The sequence below is a fragment of the Mercenaria mercenaria genome, unplaced genomic scaffold (assembly GCF_021730395.1).
Source record: "Mercenaria mercenaria strain notata unplaced genomic scaffold, MADL_Memer_1 contig_3783, whole genome shotgun sequence".
Lineage (NCBI taxonomy): Eukaryota > Metazoa > Mollusca > Bivalvia > Venerida > Veneridae > Mercenaria > Mercenaria mercenaria.
In genome coordinates, this window is record NW_026461956.1 from 52070 (window position 1) to 71182 (window position 19113).

At 33.9% G+C, this 19113-nt stretch overlaps 1 protein-coding gene across 1 annotated transcript; it reads right to left on the minus strand.

Annotated features, from left to right (window-relative positions):
• Window positions 1-930: 930 nt before the first annotated feature.
• LOC128553397 (uncharacterized) lies at window positions 931-8467 on the minus strand. The gene is made up of 5 exons (XM_053534540.1): window positions 8314-8467; window positions 7598-7858; window positions 7021-7057; window positions 6544-6642; window positions 931-6024 (listed from the first exon to the last, which is right to left on the minus strand). Exons 1-5 carry the CDS (start codon window positions 8326-8328, stop codon window positions 5609-5611), a joined length of 828 nt encoding a protein of 275 aa, XP_053390515.1. The 5' UTR covers window positions 8329-8467; the 3' UTR covers window positions 931-5608.
• Between the last annotated feature and the right edge of the window lie 10646 nt (window positions 8468-19113).

Genomic DNA, 19113 nt, shown 5'->3' on the forward strand with positions numbered 1-19113 from the left:
AGTAACATTTTCATGCAACAGTGTTGCAACATTTCTAAAAAGCTATATATTTCAAATGTGTAGATTTATCAGCTTTTACAATAAAAAAAATAAACAACATTTTTTTTTTCAAATGGAATTAACATTATAAAACAACTCTTAAAAACAGCTATCCAGAATTATCTAGATCTTGCAAATTAAAACTGCAATTAACGAAAACCTTATAACGAATTTTGGTGGACCACACGAGCTCATATGTTTCAAGTGTGCTGGTACGGTTGAAGTTAAAGATTCTTGTCATGATTTCTTTAAATGCTACAAGTATTATTTTGTTTTCTAACAAGTGGTTTATCATGTAACTTTTACATTAGGAAACAACTTAATAGAACAAGGCTATATTTTTGTGTAACTATTACGTACTTATAAGTCTTCTAAACTGAACAAAAAATTAAACACCTTTAATCCACCCTTGCTCAAACAATAAAAAGAGAACTTTAACAACATGTTTAAACCCTTTATCTCAGCATATGAACTCGACAGGATGTCACTTAAATATAACAGAATAGTCATAAGATAATGGTTAAAAATAATCAAAAGCGATAATAAAAAGTACATTAGATAAATTCATAATATGGCTGAAGACAAAACAACAACAACAACAACAACAACAACAAAAAACAACAACAAATAAGAACAACTCGAGGGGTGAATGCGAAAGAGTTCTAAGTGCATATAAATAAAGAAGCACTTAGAACGCTTTCGCATTCACCACCTCGAACTGGACAAAATCTGTTAAGTTCGCGTTAGAGAATTTAGGATTTTGTTATGTTTGGCTATTGTAAGGAGTAGTAAATGAAAATCTATTTGTTAGTGAACTAAAACATAAAATTAAGGGACTGGAATGCAAAAAATTCAAATTCTAATTCAACACTCGCCTAAAGATAAAAACTGTTTTCAGAAATTAGTTATGATATATATTTAGATACAGCAAATAATATAAAAAGTAAATATGCTTTGACAAGATGAAGAGTTCCTGCACACAGATTAGCGGCTAAGACAGGAAGATGGCATAAACCTAGAAAAATTGAAAGAAACGAAAAGAAATGCTTTTACTGTAATGAATTAGGAAAATAATATTGTTTGATGGTATGCAAACTATTTAATGAACTTTTACTTCAATAACATGTCGTACATAAATATGACTGGAAAAGACCGAATGACCTGATTTTTTTTTAAAATTGTTGTCATCAGAGAATCCGTATTAAGTCCATTTAACAAAAACACGGAAGTAACATTGCAAACTTTATCGTAAGCTAGTGTCGTAAAGTGGTTGTACAATTGAGTACGTATGTCAAAAATAGCAAACGTTATCGTCGTATCTAAAGATAACACTTTTGAATCCGATCTCCCACCTATACTAATGTAAATTCACACCACTGATGATTTCCATGTCTTTATGTTATGTTTGCATTTATTTACATATTGTATTACCTTTAAAAAAAAAAAACAGAAAAAAACAACTCATCACTAGTTAACTGTTAACACACAATACCATATTTACTATGCAGCAATATTCGTCATTACTAATTGAAGATTGTTATCATTATTTTACTACAAGACACGCAAAAACCATTAAAGACGCTCATCTGTATACTTTCTATAAAACATGCCTGAAGTACTTGGAATATATAAAAAGGTCTGTGTCAGGAATAAAGTGACGGAGCATTATTAGAACAGATCTATACATGAAACAGTAATGAACAAGGAGCTGCGTTCAGTAAAGGTGGCATCCTTGTCGATACAAAGCAACCTAAGTCCAAAACAAGGTCAAGGTCAAACTGAGGTCAGGTAATGTTTGAAGATGAGGAATAGTCACAGGTTATATCTGTATTAGTATCAATTCATTCTTGTAAGCGGTATTGATGCTAGACGAAACGGTTCCATTTGGTTAACCAAGAGATAGCCCATATAAAGCATCCTAAGTCCAAAATGAGGTCAAGGTCAAACTGAGGTCAGGTGATGTTTGAAGATGAGGAATGGTCACAGGTTACATCTGTATTAGTATTAATTCATCCTTTTAAGTAGTATTGATGCTAGACGAAATGGTCCCATTTAGTTAACCAAGAGATGGCCCATATAAAGCAATCTAAGACCAAAATGAGGCCAAGGTCAAGGTCAAACTGAAGTCAGGTGATGTCTGTAGATGAGGAATGGTCACAGGTTACATCTGCATTAGTATCAAGTCATTCTAGTAAGGGATATTGATGCTAGACGAAACGGTCCCATTTGGTTAACCTCGTACGGACAGACGGACGAACGAACGGACGGACAGGACTATCACTATATGCCTCCCACATCAGTAGATGCCGGGGGCATAAAAATTAGAAAAAAGAGATATGTACATTTCCACTACAACATGACAACTTTGATGTCACATCGACACACTATTTGGCACTTGATGCCATTCAGTGGTACACTTGTGAAAATATTCAGCAAACATATAGCCTCCTTAAGTATCGCTTCTAATTTTATCAAATTCTGGTTTTGAAATATATCATTTCTTAGATAAGGTTATATAAACATATATCAATCATATTTTAAAGACTGCTCAGCCTTAATCATATGATAAGTTTTAACAAGTATAACAAGTTTATTTCACATATCCATTAGGCAATAGACCCATGTGGAAATTATCAATTCAAATATTAAAAAAAAACGACCATTATTAATATAAAGTTATTAAAAAGCGCATTCCAAACTTTGATGTTTGTCTTGTCCGAAACGAGAAAGACAAGAAAAAACGGCGGAAAATAACGCTTGTCTGTTGCAAAAATAAAAGCGCAGTTAGTAACCACTAGATTACATAACAGTCACGTTAAATATAACTAATTTTGTATATGATTCTAAATCACGTGTTTTTATACAATAAGTCTGATCTCAAAATAAATGCTTTGTTTACAAAACTTCCACGACTTTTTAATGTTTGACTTTTTTCCGAATTCATTAGCCTTATGAATTTAAACATATTTAAACTTTCCAGTAACACAGAGATAACAATTGCTTTCTAAGTTCAGAATATATAACACATTCTAGCACAAAATGATATTCATCTTCAAATGTATCACATATTATACATTTAAGTTCATTTAAAGGTGAACTGACTGGTGTATTCCATCCGCCGGTTTCAATGCAAAGTCTATGAAATGATAATCGAAGTCTAGCTACACATATTCTTAATTTTGATATATTGATTACATTGGCATATGGTTGAAATTTAAAATTAGCAATGTTTTTATATAAAAAAAAGTGCTCTAGTAGAGTCATCTTGTCTACTTCTCTAATTTTGCATAAATTGATCATTTATTCGTTGTTTGATCAAAACAAGAAACATAGTCATATCACCAACTGTTGATAATACCAAACATCAGGGAATCCAAGTGTGTGTGTGTGTGCGTGTGTGCGTGTGTGTTCGGGTTTAACGTCTTTTTCATCATTCTTTTTCTGTCATATAAACGACGGTGTCTACTGGTAGCAGTGAGCACAATGGCCAATTTTATAGGGCTGCCCCACTGGAATATCACACCGTAGACACGTGACATGATATCCCACCCAGTCACATTATACTGACACCGGGCTGATCAGTCCTAGCACTATCCTCCTAATGCTAAGCGCTACGCGAGGAAGCTACTAGTACCATTTTTAACGTCTTTGGTATGACGCGGCCGGGGATCGAACCCACAACCTCCTGCACTCGAAGCAGGCGCTCTACCACTAGGATAATAAATCTCTTAACAATAAACACCAGATTTTTGTCCGTGGCTTATCTATAATATCTTGATACAACATACTGTATATGATTTGATATATTTTTTGAATCTGATTGTAAAATTTTTAACCAAAATTTAACGTTTGCATAATATCTATAATTTTGCAATGGTACCTGTCTGATTCACCATACACAATGTCGTTTTGGGTTGGGTTTTTTTGACACCTAACAGACGCTTACAGTACTGAAGACGTGCTCTTTCTACTGCGTTTCCACTATAAAAAGCCCCACACTTCACATCCGTAATTTAATATAGGTACAACTACTTTATCAAAAAGATCTCATTTGTGTTTAACAGAAATATTTGTAAACATATGTAAGTACTTATTCATTTTAGATATTGCTTTCAACGATTGACCAGAGAGAGTCTTCTGGACATCAAAAATTAACCCCCAGTGGAAAAAAACTATCCAAAGATAAACAAATCTTTTAACAATTTCAAGTATTTGATTACCATATGTAAAATTAATATTATTTTTTAATATTCTACCTTTACGAAAGATTATAAATTTCGTTTTTACTGAGTTACAACATTGAAAGTACAAATCTTAATTTACTTGTAACTCTTCACTACTATTTGCAAAAATGACAATATCATCAGCATACAATATAATAAACATTTAAAAAAATATACGAATCAATTTCTTCAACACCATTTTGTTTCTATACTCGTATACATGCTTTCTAGATCATTAACAAACATGGAAAAAAGGAAGGGAGACAAAGATTCACCTTGTAACGCCAAGGTGACACTTAAAGCTATCGCTTATTTGGTACATATATTTCACTCTTGACTTGACACTGTTATACATAGACATATGATACTGTGACATTAATCTGGATGTAACTTCAGTTTTTCCATCAACAAACGACATCTTGAATTATACATGCATGTAGAATGTTAAAATTCACCAGATCATGAAAAAAATAATGAAAAAAAAACTGTTGTGTACTCACTGACAAGTATTTAAAAAACATAACCTTTTTCTGCGATTCTGCACTAGAATAGCAAATGCATTATTTTACTTACTGGGCATTTTTTCCATTAAGATGGAAATACAATTGCTGTTAATAAAACGAAACATCTATTGTTCTATGTGTAAAATGTATGAAATATGTTCAATATTCAGCTTATATTCATGTTAAAATTTTACATAGGTTCGATTCTTAAATGATATAATATTTATTGTGCCAGGTACATAGGGGTATAAAAGAAACACATTGATTTGATTTTATCCTATTATACATTGTATTACATCCTAATAACAGTGGTTGCACGTTTATGATTTACCACATCTTGTGAGTATTTTGTATAAAGGTTAACACCACTTTCATTTGTATGACTTATATTTACGTTTATTAACTGTCAGTAAAACCAAATTCTCTCAAACTACTAGAGCATTTAAACGTAATATAGATTTACAATAACTATTTTGATACAAAACAAATCTGTGTTTGTGTTTTAAATATTAATGTTAATGTTGTTTTTCTGTTTACGGCACATCAAAAGGAGTTTAAGAGAGTAAAAACAAATATACATGTACAATAATATTAACATTCTGCTGTTACTCGAAAATTTCAATTATCTCTAGATTCTCAGGTATGTATAATTTCTTTAAAAGAAATAAAAATAAAAAGTCTCTGAAATTATGATATTACAATTTATAAACACATCACATAGTGTTGAAACGAAATCCTTTAATTTCATTTTATTTTTATTTTTTTGTGTGTGTATTATCCAGTTTACATTTAAGTTTACTAGGTTTTATTAAAAGAATATTCTAACATCTTTAACAAAATCAATTACAAACTGTACATGCTGAAGACAATGCAATTATCTCCCTGTACTAGACGATTGGGGTGTGATGTTGCAACGAACAATCTTTCTCCCTGTTCAAGCTTGAAGACACCACCTATAACGCTCGTGAGTTCGGACTCTTCGGATGCCATTTCACATTGGGATTTTATGTCTTCTAGAATAGTAGAGCTCGTGTTCTTTTCGCTTGGAATCAGATGTACGTTGTGAGTGAAGATATCACGGACATCATCATCTGTATCGATTGTGCTGATGACTTTGACTTTTATTTGCGAGTGAACGAAGTAGTATCCTGCCTTTCCTACACTAATTGTACCATCATCGGATGTGTATGTCAGACCGGATGTAGCATATGTTTGAATGTTCGAATTCCAGAATATTTTTGAAGAGTTACCCTCTTCGACTGTAAAAAGGGATATTTTATTAATTTTCAATTCTAACTTAAGCTAAAGTTAAGAAATAAAAATGTAATAATGACACCTTTATATCAACATTGTATTTCAGCTGTATTACATTGTAATTTTCTTTCATTTTTTAAATTACATACGGTAAGCTACTATTTCCTTTGTGATAGTGTGAAAATTCTGATGTTACTTTTTTATAAATAAACAAAACTTAGTATCAATTTTGAAATGCGTGCTTTTAAGATGAAATGGAAAGACAATTTTAATCGACAACAACGATATAGAAATATGAGAAGAGATGCGACTGTTTTCCCACTGAATAGACTTCAGACGAAGATCCTAGGTGCCCGTCCAAACATTATTCCGGGCATTGCCAGGAACTATGTAAGACCTTCTAAACACCTGATGAATGGCTTCCTTTAATGCAGACACGAGCCTGCCTCGAACCCATAGAGTTAAATATTATTTTATAGCCTCCCTTTTAAGAAATAGAAATTGAATGTATCACAGATAATTACCTTGATTTTTGTCACATGCGAGTCCAAAAAGTTTTACCATTGGCGGTTTCATTCTGGTCTTGTTGCAATGGTCCAATTTAAGATCTAACGAAGGCAATTCTATTAAAAACAGGGGAAAGAAATAGAAAGTACAACCATTAATATGATTAAAAAAGACAATATATGTACGTACATTTATTCGAAGGATCTGATAGACACTCTGTATAATATCATAAGTTGAAACTCAATAACTCGAACACCTCATATCAAAGCCCGGATATCTCAAAGGCATTTTCAAGTCCCGTCGAAAAAAAAAGTGCGCGCATAACAACATATCAGGTCGTATTGCTGTGTAATCTCGAAGAAAATCGCTAAATATATTGGAATTCGGAATACCGAGTTTTAACTGTGTAATGAAAATTCCTATAAAATTGCAGTTATTTAAAGAAAAATATTAATAGACATCTATTTGACACAGAAAAGTCATGTTTTGCTTACCAGGATTGGCATCACTGTTGTACTTTTCAGACACAGCCTAAATTTAAAAGAATTTTATCACTGGTATTATACTGTTTCAGGAGCATTCAAAAAGTGGGTGTGCGTTAAAAGCGCAGAAATGATAGATGATTAAATAATTTTTATACATCAAAAACAGTTCGCGAACATTTTGGGCTTACTTATGGTTGCAAGTAAGACTGAATAGTACTATATTCGCCAAATAATTTACAATAAGAAAGCGTTCAGTCGTCACCTGTAGCAGTCAGATCATCGGGTATGTCATACGAACATATATGCAACATTTTTGTACATTGAATGTCAAAAGAATACACGTCAAAGAATAGTGACACAAGACTACCTTACCAGTTATACAGACCTGTCTCAAATTTTCTCATTTTCAATAATATTGATATTCTCAATTTTGTTTCCATGCATTTTGAACATGAGTGTTCAGCGGGTAAAACTTTAAAACGAGAGTAAAATTGTATATGCAATTTGTTTTTATATACATGTAATATGCAGAATCTTCCTAACATTTCTTAGGTAAACAGTAATGATGGAAGAAGAAAATAATTACCTTTGTTACTAAGTTACCAAAGATTAAATCCGAGTTTCCGCAACATGTTTTTGTATCATTTTTCATATTCATCTTTAAGCCTACTGGACATGTATCTTTATCAGAACTGGTAAAAAACCGACCCAAGTTGTAACATAGCTGCTGTTGTTGCTTTTTATCTTCCGGAGGTTCTTCCCTTAATATACGCCAGTATGTGGTCATAGAAAGGAGCAATGCAAGCTGTATAAAAGTTGTTGAAATCAGACCCACCAACGTTCGTTTCTGGAAGAAAGGTTTTGCAAATAAATGTTACACATTTGGTGTATTCCATCTTTAGGCAATGTATGAATTATTTCAATTGTATAAGCTAGGATAGTGCCACCAATGTTAACCTACATTTGTACATTTGTTAAGTAGTATCAGACCTCGATATACAATGTAATATCTAATGTACATATTGCGAATCAATGATAATTTACGAAAATAAAAGTAAATTTGCAACAACTCATATCATGAACATACTTATTCTTATCTAATATAAGTTGCTTTTATTAAAAGGTTGTAGCGCCCCGTTTTATGTTTGTCAATTGTTCGAGCTTCATGACTTTGATGTTCTGTTACTTTTACAATTTTCTTCTTAAAGATAACTTGATTTCGATCTTCAATTTCTTAAATGTTAACAAAGTGTTTGTTTTAGCTCTATTTTGTATCAAAACTCGGTCGTTTCAAATCTTTACCTTGAAATCCGCCATGTTTAGTTGTACGTCAGTATAAATAATATACGACAATATAGACTCTCTGCAGATTTAAGCTTCAATTCATTTAAATTATGTATCATCATCTGCTTTGTACAAAAAGTATTTTCTTCTTCTTCTTTCTTTCTTTCTTCTGTCACCTATCGTGATAAGAATATAGTAATAATTATGTACACATTTTGTGACTGGAAAAAAGTATATTAGACAATGTGTTTAGTAAAAAAGTATGTTTCTAGTTTCAACAAATAAAGCAAAGGTTAATATTTTTCGAGTATCTGATACAACCCAACACGCAAACCTATATGGGGCCCGTATGAGCTATATCTTGGCTATTGTACCATACCACACATGGGACGACCCATATTGATAAGAATAGAAATTATTGTTTTAAGTTTTCTTCGAATATTTGTACATTTTCTTTGGTCTCAGAAGAAACATGTTTCCAAGAAGGGTCCCGTCTTGGTCCCATATTTTTAAGTATTTGCCCACATTGGATCCATATGGGACCCATATACAATAACTCAGCGATGTGATATACCAGTGCATTCATTTTAAGTTTATGAGTGGTGTCACTAGCATCTAAATTCGTTTTTTATGTTTTCTTTGAATGCTTCTACGTTTTCTTCGGTCTCGAAAGAAACTAGACTAAGTTTCCCAGAATGGTCCCATCTGGGTCCCATATTGTAAGTATTTGCTTATATTGGACCCATGTGGGATCCATGGACAATGTCGCAGAGAAGTGATACTTCAACATCTTGATTTTGAGACTATAAGTGTTTTCACTAGTATGAAAAATCCTTTTTCTATGTTTTCTTTGAATTCTCAAACATTTTCTGGTCTCCAGCCTTTTTTATACTTTCATGATATTTTGAAAATACTAATGATTTTTATGGACATATGCTCAGACTTACATTATTATTTCTACTTTACAGAATGCCTTTACAATCTGTCTGTGATGAAGTGACTTGGAAACGCAATAGATCAGGAGAAAAACAATCCATATATAGTGATCCGGAAGCAACTACATTGGCAGTTACAATGTTTCTAGGCTAGTCAACGAAACAATTGAGGTAGAACTAATTGCAACAGAATTTTTATTTACACTGTCCGAAAGAACCTACATTTATGTACAGTATGTAAAAAGTCCTGCTCATTTTACTATGTAATAACTCGGGAAAAGGAGTTTAAAAATCAAAAATACCAAGCTTTTAAAGATGTCGTGAACGGTACACCATACCCGAGATTTTTTACTGTCACGCGCTAAAAGTGATGACGTCATTGTGAAAGTATCATGGCGGCACCCGTGTAAAATTTTGAAAGGTTCCCATATCATCGTAGAAACACCACATTTAGCATGAAGAGAAGGTATCTATAGTTATAGAATTGTTTTATATAACATATGAATATCTTAGTTTCATTATCAAGCCATTTCTTCTAGGAATGAGAAAATGATGAACGATCTTCAATCGCACAGAGTTGTACAGTATTTGTTTATATTTGAGATTAATAAAGTTTTAAAAAATATTTTTATATGAAATGTAATTAAATAATAATTAAGCGCCATGTTACTAAGCTCTATTGTATATTTTTTTGAAAAATCCGCAATTTGAATGGGTAATATTCTTGTCCGATTTTTCAAACTACGGAAGCGGATACGGACCATAATTTTGTTATTTATTACAAAATATAAAAACGTCGATTTCAATTGTTTGTGTGTCATCTTTTCGGTAGATTAACACTCATACATTCTTATTCAGGTAGAAGAAAGCTGGTTTCGAACAGAACTGTTTTGTGAATGTGTAGAATTTGGCATTACAACGAATTATTTCAACAAAATGTAAGTTAAATATGTAAATTTGGTGAGCGCCACTACATATAAAAGTATAACTTATCAGAAATAATAATTATGGAGGCTACACAACAGGGTATTCCCAATCTTTCATATACAGCTTACTTAATGCTTATTACATACTAGATATTATATATTAAATCAGGAACAATATACGCAATGTAAATGAAATTCTGTATTAAAGTTTATTCGGAAGTATCAACATGTGAGAATTTGAAGATAGTACCATATTATATAAAAAGCAGTTCAGGTCTGTCTGATGTGTATTGACCATAGTTTGTTAATTTTCAGCAGAAAAATAAAAACATCTATTTAGATTATGTGTTTTTGTTCGTATTTACACTTATACTTTTTATCTAGGTAGAAGGCAGCTGGTATGAAGAGGATGGTTTCGTGAATGTCTAAGATTTGGCGAATCAGTGGAAAAGATGAATTAAATGTAAGTTCTGTAATGTTGAGTTAAAATGTAAAGAATGGGTATTGCCAAAAGTCATATTAAAGTTCACTTAAAAACATGAAAAAAGACATCAATCTGATAGCAGCACATTATCTGGAAAGCCGTTTCATGAAAGATATTTGATTAAAAAAGTTTGTTTAAGAAAAGTATATGGTTTGAAATAAAGACACAACATGTATATATATTGTCAGCTATTGTTCACTTTCTAACAAACCTATATTCTTGAGAATTTAATTTTTTTTACATTATTTTCCTTCAGGATTAAATTGTGAGAATTATGCATTGTTTCAGGTGAGAAACGTAGATGGTTTAGGAAACGCTTAAATGTCATGAGAAGAGAGATTACAGCAAGGAGGTATATTTTGTGTCATGCAATTATTTTTGTCTCATATTTAAAACCATTAGTCGACATGCATTATTGAGTTTATGAAGGTCACCACGTAGAGTTAAAGATGACTAAATTCTCTCATTTGCATTTGGTACACAAATAATAAATAATCATACAGATATGTCAGATTTCATTGATATGTAGTAACGATATATCCCAAAACTATACTAAACTCTACATAACCGACTACTGTTTGAAATAGATTTCACAAGCCTGATTTTTTTTTGTATTTTAACCTTACCTTATAAGGCATACTTGTATACTTACAGATGAAGGACTGTCCTATTTGTCAGAAAAACATAGAAGATTGTGATACACCCACTGTGCGTCTTGGAGAGAAAGGCTGTACTGGAATTATCAGTGCCAACAGCAGAAATGAACGTCCGGTGGAGGTGAAACCTGGGGATATAGTCCACACTCAGTGTCGGAAAGACTTTACAAGACCTCGAAAAAACTCGAAAGCATTGACACCTATCTTTTTTCTCCCCCAAGAGTTCTTAGATCTGACACTGAAACAATTTGATTTTAAACCAAAATGCTTTTTGTGCTTCATTTGCTAAATGTTCTTCATTTCAGAAAAAGATCGCATGATGTCTATCTCGTTCGTAGCTTTGATTTTCAAAATAAAATTCTGCAACATTGTGTGGAAAGAAATGATTAAGTGGGCAAATGAAATTCATTCCAGGTTGATTCAAGTGCTGGACCTCCCGGCAGCAGAGGCAGTGTATCACCAATCATGTAGTGTGAATTTTAGGACAGGTAAAAATGTCCCAAAAGCCTTTAATTCATTGACCAAGGTCCGATTGCAAAGGAAATGAAATCTCCTGGTAGACCACAGGCAACAGATTAGGCATGGCTTTTAAACAATAATTGAAACAATATGAAACTTGCGAAAATGCAACATTGACTGTCAATGAATTGGTAAGGCAAATGTCGGAAATATGTGGTGATAATGCTATTATCTAAGCACATGAAAAAGAAGATATTAGATCACTTTGGCGAGTCAGTGATTGTAAGCAGCATTGGTGGAAAAAATGACATCATAACTTTAAGGCAAAGTGTATCGTCTATTGTTCATGCCTTCTATGAAATTCAAGAGAGGTGTCTGAAGTAGAACAGAAACGGAAAATCATTTGAAACTGCTGCCTTATTAATCAAAAATGACATCAGCAATGTAGTAAATGCAAAAGACGTCTATCCTTCCTTTACTGACATATCATCAACAGAGAAAAACATTGAGTTCTTACCAGAAAGCCTGAAAACATTTCTCGGAAAGTTATTTCCTGAAAGTGTACTGTAAAAACAGCTTCAATTGGACAGAGCATAATACAGTCATGTCGCCCTAAAGGTTTGCTCTCTCCTGTGCAGTTTAGGTCTTGGCGTGCAGCTACATCATCATTTCGGATCAAGGTTTCTGGCTGACACCTTGAACAGTCTTGGGTTTTGTTGTTCATATTCTGAAGTACAGAAATATGAGTCAAATGCTGCTGCTGAGTTATCAACACACATACCATGTCAAGAAACAGGCATACCCTTTCTGCAATTTGTTGCTGACAATGTTGACCACAACCTTAGAACATTAGATGGGCATAATACATTCCACGGGATGGGCATCATAGAGACATCAACACCAGGCTCAGATGTTTCAGTACAAGTCCCAAGGAAAGATGTATCAATGGATGAAGTATCTTCACTCGGCAAGGTTAACATCCAGTACTTTGTACCACCGCCATTTTCAGAGGGCATTCAGTTTCAAGAACTACCCGAAATGCAGCCATCACATCAGTGTGAACCATTAGACTTGCTGTGCAAGTTTGTTTGGCCTTTAAGACAAGCCAGACCAAGCTGGTCAGGCTTTATGCAGATGTTTGAAAAGCCTTCAAAGTATTTCTCGAAGAAATCAGCCATCACCTTCATGCCAATGATTGATATCAACCCCAGTGATGCCACATGTATATATTCAACTCTTCATTTTGTTTGTGCCCAGTCTAAAAGGTATGGAAAGACACCAGTGCTGACGTTTGATCAACCTCTCTATCAGAAGGCTATGGACATTGTCTGTTCCCAAGTACCATCAAGTCCTCTGAAGATGATTGTGTTACGTTTAGGAGGATTTCACACTAAATGAGTTTTCTTGGAAGCATTGGTCATATAATGACAAGTTCTGGTCTGCAAGACATCCTGGAGACAATATATGCCCCAAATGCAGTTACACATATGATGTCAGGAAAAGCCGTACAGCGAGCCACAAGAGGTCACATGCTATTAGACAACGCGTTAACTATTTTGCTTCTTGAGAACGGTTTTCCGATACAAAACCAGACTGACAGTGATAAAGTACATACTTTAAACATTCAACAGTTACCCAGTACCTATGATAGTGAAATAGGAGCCAAGGCACAACTTTCTCAAGACATGTTACAAGACAATAACCTTATTAATTGACCAAAGTGTATGACAGTTTGGGAAAAGAAAACTCAATCATGCAGGCAGTGGGTGATGTGAAAGTCTACAAACCCTCAATAATATGATTCATGCTGAAAGACAGCGGCTTTCCAGAAACCGTACTGCCAGACTGTGGATACAGTACATGGACATGGTGTCAATATTACACAATTCATACGAGCTGAAAGAACAGGGAATTGGGAGCTCCATTTAACCATATGCGCAGATGCTTCCATATTATGCAGCTCAGGTCATAATCTTTACCTTATGAGCGCCCATATATACCTGCAAAGTATGCTTCAGTTACCTGAAACCAATCCAGATGTGTATGAAGCCTTCATGGCAGGATACCATGTATCAGACGAAGTGATCGCTATTGGGCAGGGCTTTCAACCGATTTGGTAATTGAACAGGTGTTGATGAGGTCAATCAAGTCTACTGGGGACTTACACGGGGAAGAGGGATGAGCGAAAATCAACGAGCACTATGGCTGTTTCAATGCCGATATGTTTACAGATGAATAATGCAATGCAAGAATTTAGCAACACATCATACCAGACGAGTGAGCAGCACAAGGAACGGGCAAATCTAGGACAACAAGAGATTCACAGGATATGACCGTAATACTCTCCTTCCTACGAGACCGAAAACCCATTCAATGACATAGACACAGCATTACGCAATATTGAGACAGTGTAGTTGCAGACACATCTGTGATGCTGATCAGGCAGAAGCAGTAGGGGAAACAATAGTGAAGGAAATGACCGGACAGACTGCAGGCAAGTTCTCATTCAAGCGATCCAAGCAAGTTGTAACCATGAGTGACAAATCAGACGTTAAAGTATTTGGTGAAGGAATTCACATTGATACACAGCTGCGCTGTTCCAGCGATTAACTACAGCAGCAGACAGATATGTTGACGATGTTTCAGAAGTGTTCAAGTACGAGCTCAGCAGTATTCCATCTTCGCTGTTTGACAAAACAGGTTTGCCCAGGGAGCCACAAAAAGCAACACTGGCAGATGCCCTCTGGAAACAAAGCGAATGTGCATCTATACCTGACAAAAACGTCCATACGCCAACAATTTACGTCATTGACGGAGGATCTCTGCTGCAGCGTCTTCAGTGGGCCAAAGGTTACACATTCGGGGGGATTTGCAAGAGCTATTCTGACTACCTGCATCGACAATATGGAGACAACACAGTATCAGTAGTCTTTGACGGATATGAGCAGGGACCCAGTACAAAAGATGTCACTCACTTACGAAGGTCAAAAGGTCGAAGTGGGGCTGTTGTCAAGTTTACCATTGTAGGATGAAGAAAGAGGTCTTTCTGAGCAATCCGCAAAACAAACAAAACTTCATCTTCATGCTCGGTGAATGTTTGATGGGAGAAGGATTTTCAGTTCGTCACGCTGACAACGGTGCTGACCTTTTGATTGTCCAGACGGCTGTTGAAATGGCAGAAACAGGTAACGTGACTGTTGTCGGGGAAGATACAGATCTTCTAGTCCGGTTGTGTTATCATTACAGAAATGATTTAAAGAATGTTATTTTCAAATCTGGTTCAAGAAAATCAACTGACATGAAAGGAAAGATATGGGACATTCGGAAAGCTATATCTCTGTTTGGAAATGACTTGTGCACGGTTCTTCGCTGTTACATGCAGTGACAGGGTGTGACACAACGTCTAGAATGTTTGGAATAGGCAAACCAGCTGTACTTAAATTGTTCAAAAAGAGCCTTTATTCGCGCCAAAGATGTTTCAACTTCCTTACTGCAGACAATCTGTGTGATATTCACAGGACTGGTGAGCAGCTTATTACCTGTCTGTATGATGAGCAGACCTGCCTGAATCTTGATGCATTAAGGTTCCAAAAATTTTCTGGCAAAGTTGTATCGAGTTCAACATATGTTCAGGTGCAACAGTTACCACCCACATCAGTAGCAGCAATGTTCCATTGTCTCCGGGTGTACTATCAGACCAAGGTGTGGATGGGGAATACAGTATTGAATCCCCTTGACTTCGGTTGGATCATTGTAGGTGGAATGATGATGCCAGTGAAAACAACACTGCCTCTGCACCTGAAAACCTTGCTGAAGATAATCCGTTGCAACTGTAAGGCGAATTGTGACTCTAAGAAATGTACATGTCGTAAACACGGCTTGATGTTCGAGTGGTTGCGGTGATTGCAAAGGGGTTTCGTGTTCCAACTCCTTAGCTTTAGAAGAGTTTGTAGATGACGATGTGTGACAAACTGAATTAATGTTTGTATATGTGCCCTATTATATTTAGGGTTTGTTATATTGAAATAAGAATACAGAAAATATTAAAATGAAAAACACACAATGATAGTGGGTGAGGATATTTTTAGCAAAGCTCAATTTACTAACATTTAAAGCACCAAGTTCTGAAAGAACACTTAAATTTAACCCATCTCTTTCATACTAATGCATAAAGTTTTCATGTTTGAATAAAATTAATTTTAATAGAACGTTCAATATTGTCATGTATTTTTCGCATGATAGGTTTTGCATTCTTACTTTATAAATTAGTATACGCTAATTTAAGCTTTTTATGTTGTTGTGCACCATGTACCTACCTGCTTACTCAGTACATGTCAAAATGCTTATTTCTTGTATATGTTGATAATCAAATAAGAATGTGAGAAATGAGAAATCAACAATGGTAAATGGAAAAAATACTCTGAAACCGTTTAACCAAAAGTGGGTGGGGTAATTTTATACCTCATTTTTATGGCTCAGAATTGTAAGAAAGATAATTTTGTCATTTTTTATCTAACATACTCATTGGATTTTGTTATTGAATTAATTTAGTATGTTTGAATGAACACTGCACTTCCAGTTTAGCTTATTGTACATTCTTACTTTGTTCTAAGTATAAGCTATTTTAGCCTTTTATATAAGTGAAATTAATACACTAGTTTCAATCATGTTATTTTATATTCTGTATGAAATATGTACTCTGTATATGTTAGAGAATTTTTGTTCTGGTATATGTTGATAATGAAATAGGAAAATATGAAAAATCAGTTACATTAAATGTGAAAAAAATGAATTAACATTATTTTTAAACAACGTGGGTGGGGTAATTATATCCATATTTATATATTTTCAAGGCACCAAGTATAAAAAAACTTAATTTGATCAATATGTATGTTTAATACAATGGTATGTCATTACTGAATAAATTTTGATTGAATAAACATTGTTTTTCTAGTATAATTCATTCCCTTGTTACTTTATGCACATCATATGCTAATTTAAGCCTTTAAGATTTCTGAATGCACCATTTTCAATCACAACAATTTTTCCAAAAAACTGCAGCAGCAACAGACCGGGACTTTTAACCAGTGAAAGTACACATACAGTCCGTGCAAAAAACTACAAAATAAAAACTGTTGCAATTAGTTCTAGGTTGAGCCCAATTTTCGGCCAAATTGACTAGCCTATTCGGAGAGTTGACAATATCAATAAATTAATAAGGCTCACAAAATTCCAGAATGACCCTAAACGGCCAATACTATATATGACATGGGACCTAGAAAAGTCCTACATGGGTAGCAAGATCTGGGACCCACATTGGTCCCATATAGTATATACCATATGGGTCCCATGGCAAAATATTTTGCAAAACCCATGTGGGTCCCATATGGGTAGCCCATAAAGGTCCCATATGGGAAACCATATGGGTGCCACATGGGTCCCATGTATGTTTGCGTGCCGCGAAGTCTTTTAATATATTGAGGTTACACTGGGATAGTTTACTTTTGCTGAAAAGGTTTTCACGTGACTGGAATCCGTATTAAATTTTATTGTAATTAGACACAATAAGACAATATTGTTTAAGACCATATTGCTTAAGACAATTCTGTTCACGAGGAATTTTTTTTGCGATATGTGTGTCTATGGAAGTGATTTACTATTATTATTATAATACCAGATTTATATAGCACCATTTTCATGCCAAAAACGTTAAAGGAGAACAGAGAGATAGAGAGAAATTTCTTAGCTAGAGATATGTGCGCCTAGCTTAGCCTTGTTTTTTGCAAATAGAGGCTAAGACAGTATAGTGCCAAGGTCGTCTTTCCCGAGAAAAAGGTCTCTGGTCAGGTGTGAGACACTAAAGATTATCTATGAAATTTCAAGTTCCTGGACCAAGACTCGATACCGGACATCTGGATAGACAATCGGGATATCTAGGTGATAAAAAAGGCTGTTAATGCTCCTGTTCATAATTATGTCTTCATATTTAACAAGAGATAAGGTATGATATGTACACAATATATGTCAATAGATAAGAGGTTAATTGACAACTTTTCCGATATATGATCACTTTTAACAAAAATGATACTCGTGGTATGAAATGCACATTTTTCTTATGTTATATTTGTTAAACTTTTGAAGTATGTTGTTTTTTTAATTATCATCAACAATAATGACTTCCATGCTATATATTTCAACGAAGTAACGAAATTTGTAACTTATTCCTAAATATTTTTTTTTTATTATGTTTGATCAAATAGCTATAAAATAAAAATAAAATGTATCTTATCATTCTTTGGTTTGATAACAAATATCTTTCTTTTCATAAAAATGCTAAAATAGGTATATCTTTTGAAATTGTCACATATTAATTTTATTAACTAAAATACACTGTTTCCCCTTCTCACTAATTGATACACTTGACTTTCCGATAAACAATAGAATATCGATTTTCACAAGGTAGCAGATAACCGAAATACGTAAATCCTGTGATCTTGCCTAAGGGAAACAATCCAAATATGCACGAATTGCCAGGTAATCAAGGGAGGCTACAATGTAAAATTGGCTATGAAAGCTGGCAATGTTATAAACTGGAAATTATGTATTACCAATTTAAAGATTTAATTGGTGTTGAAATTAAGCCTGATATACTATATTGTTTAAATTTGTATTTGTTGTTGACTATGTTATTACAAGTTATAATAATTTTCATTGTATATCTAGTATGAAAATCCGTGATCTAACGGAATTTTCTGATCACTGTCCGATTGAATTTTTTATGAATATAGAAAACATGATATTATATAATAATGATGTATTAACATATGAAAAAATAATATGGGATGAAACGGATCCCGCTAGCCTTAATACTATTCTTAGTGAGAATAAACACATTTTTGATGATATTGAACAAAAATTGATGTCTGGTGAATCAGATATTGATACAAGTATAAGTAATTTATCGAAAGCTGTCTACGATGTTTCATATGCCATGCACGGTAAAACATTTAGTACACGCCCTAATGTAAGTGCTCCAAAAAAGTGCAGTGGTTTAATGACGCCTGTAAGCAGACAAAGTCCATATTTTGTAACGATAAAAGAGCGTTTAAAGCAAATCCTACAGATGATAACATGATAAAATTTTTGAATAGCAGAAGTGTATATGCTCGAACCAAGAGAAGAGCTAAATATCGATACAATGTTTTAGAGAAGGATAAATTATCTAGGTTAAGTAAATACAGTCCTAGAAAATTTTGGAAATACATTAACAAATATAAGAGTAAAAGTAAATTTAATGCACCTGATATTACTTTAAATGATTTCGTGAAACATTTCAAAAATATGTCAATACTTCCAAT

Coding starts and splice junctions, on each gene's coding strand:
- LOC128553397 (XM_053534540.1), bottom strand. Junction 7,058..7,597: donor TTGGTAACTTAGTAACAAAG/GTAATTATTTTC, acceptor TTTTAAATTTAG/GCTGTGTCTGAAAAGTACAA. Junction 6,025..6,543: donor CGCATGTGACAAAAATCAAG/GTAATTATCTGT, acceptor CCCTTTTTACAG/TCGAAGAGGGTAACTCTTCA.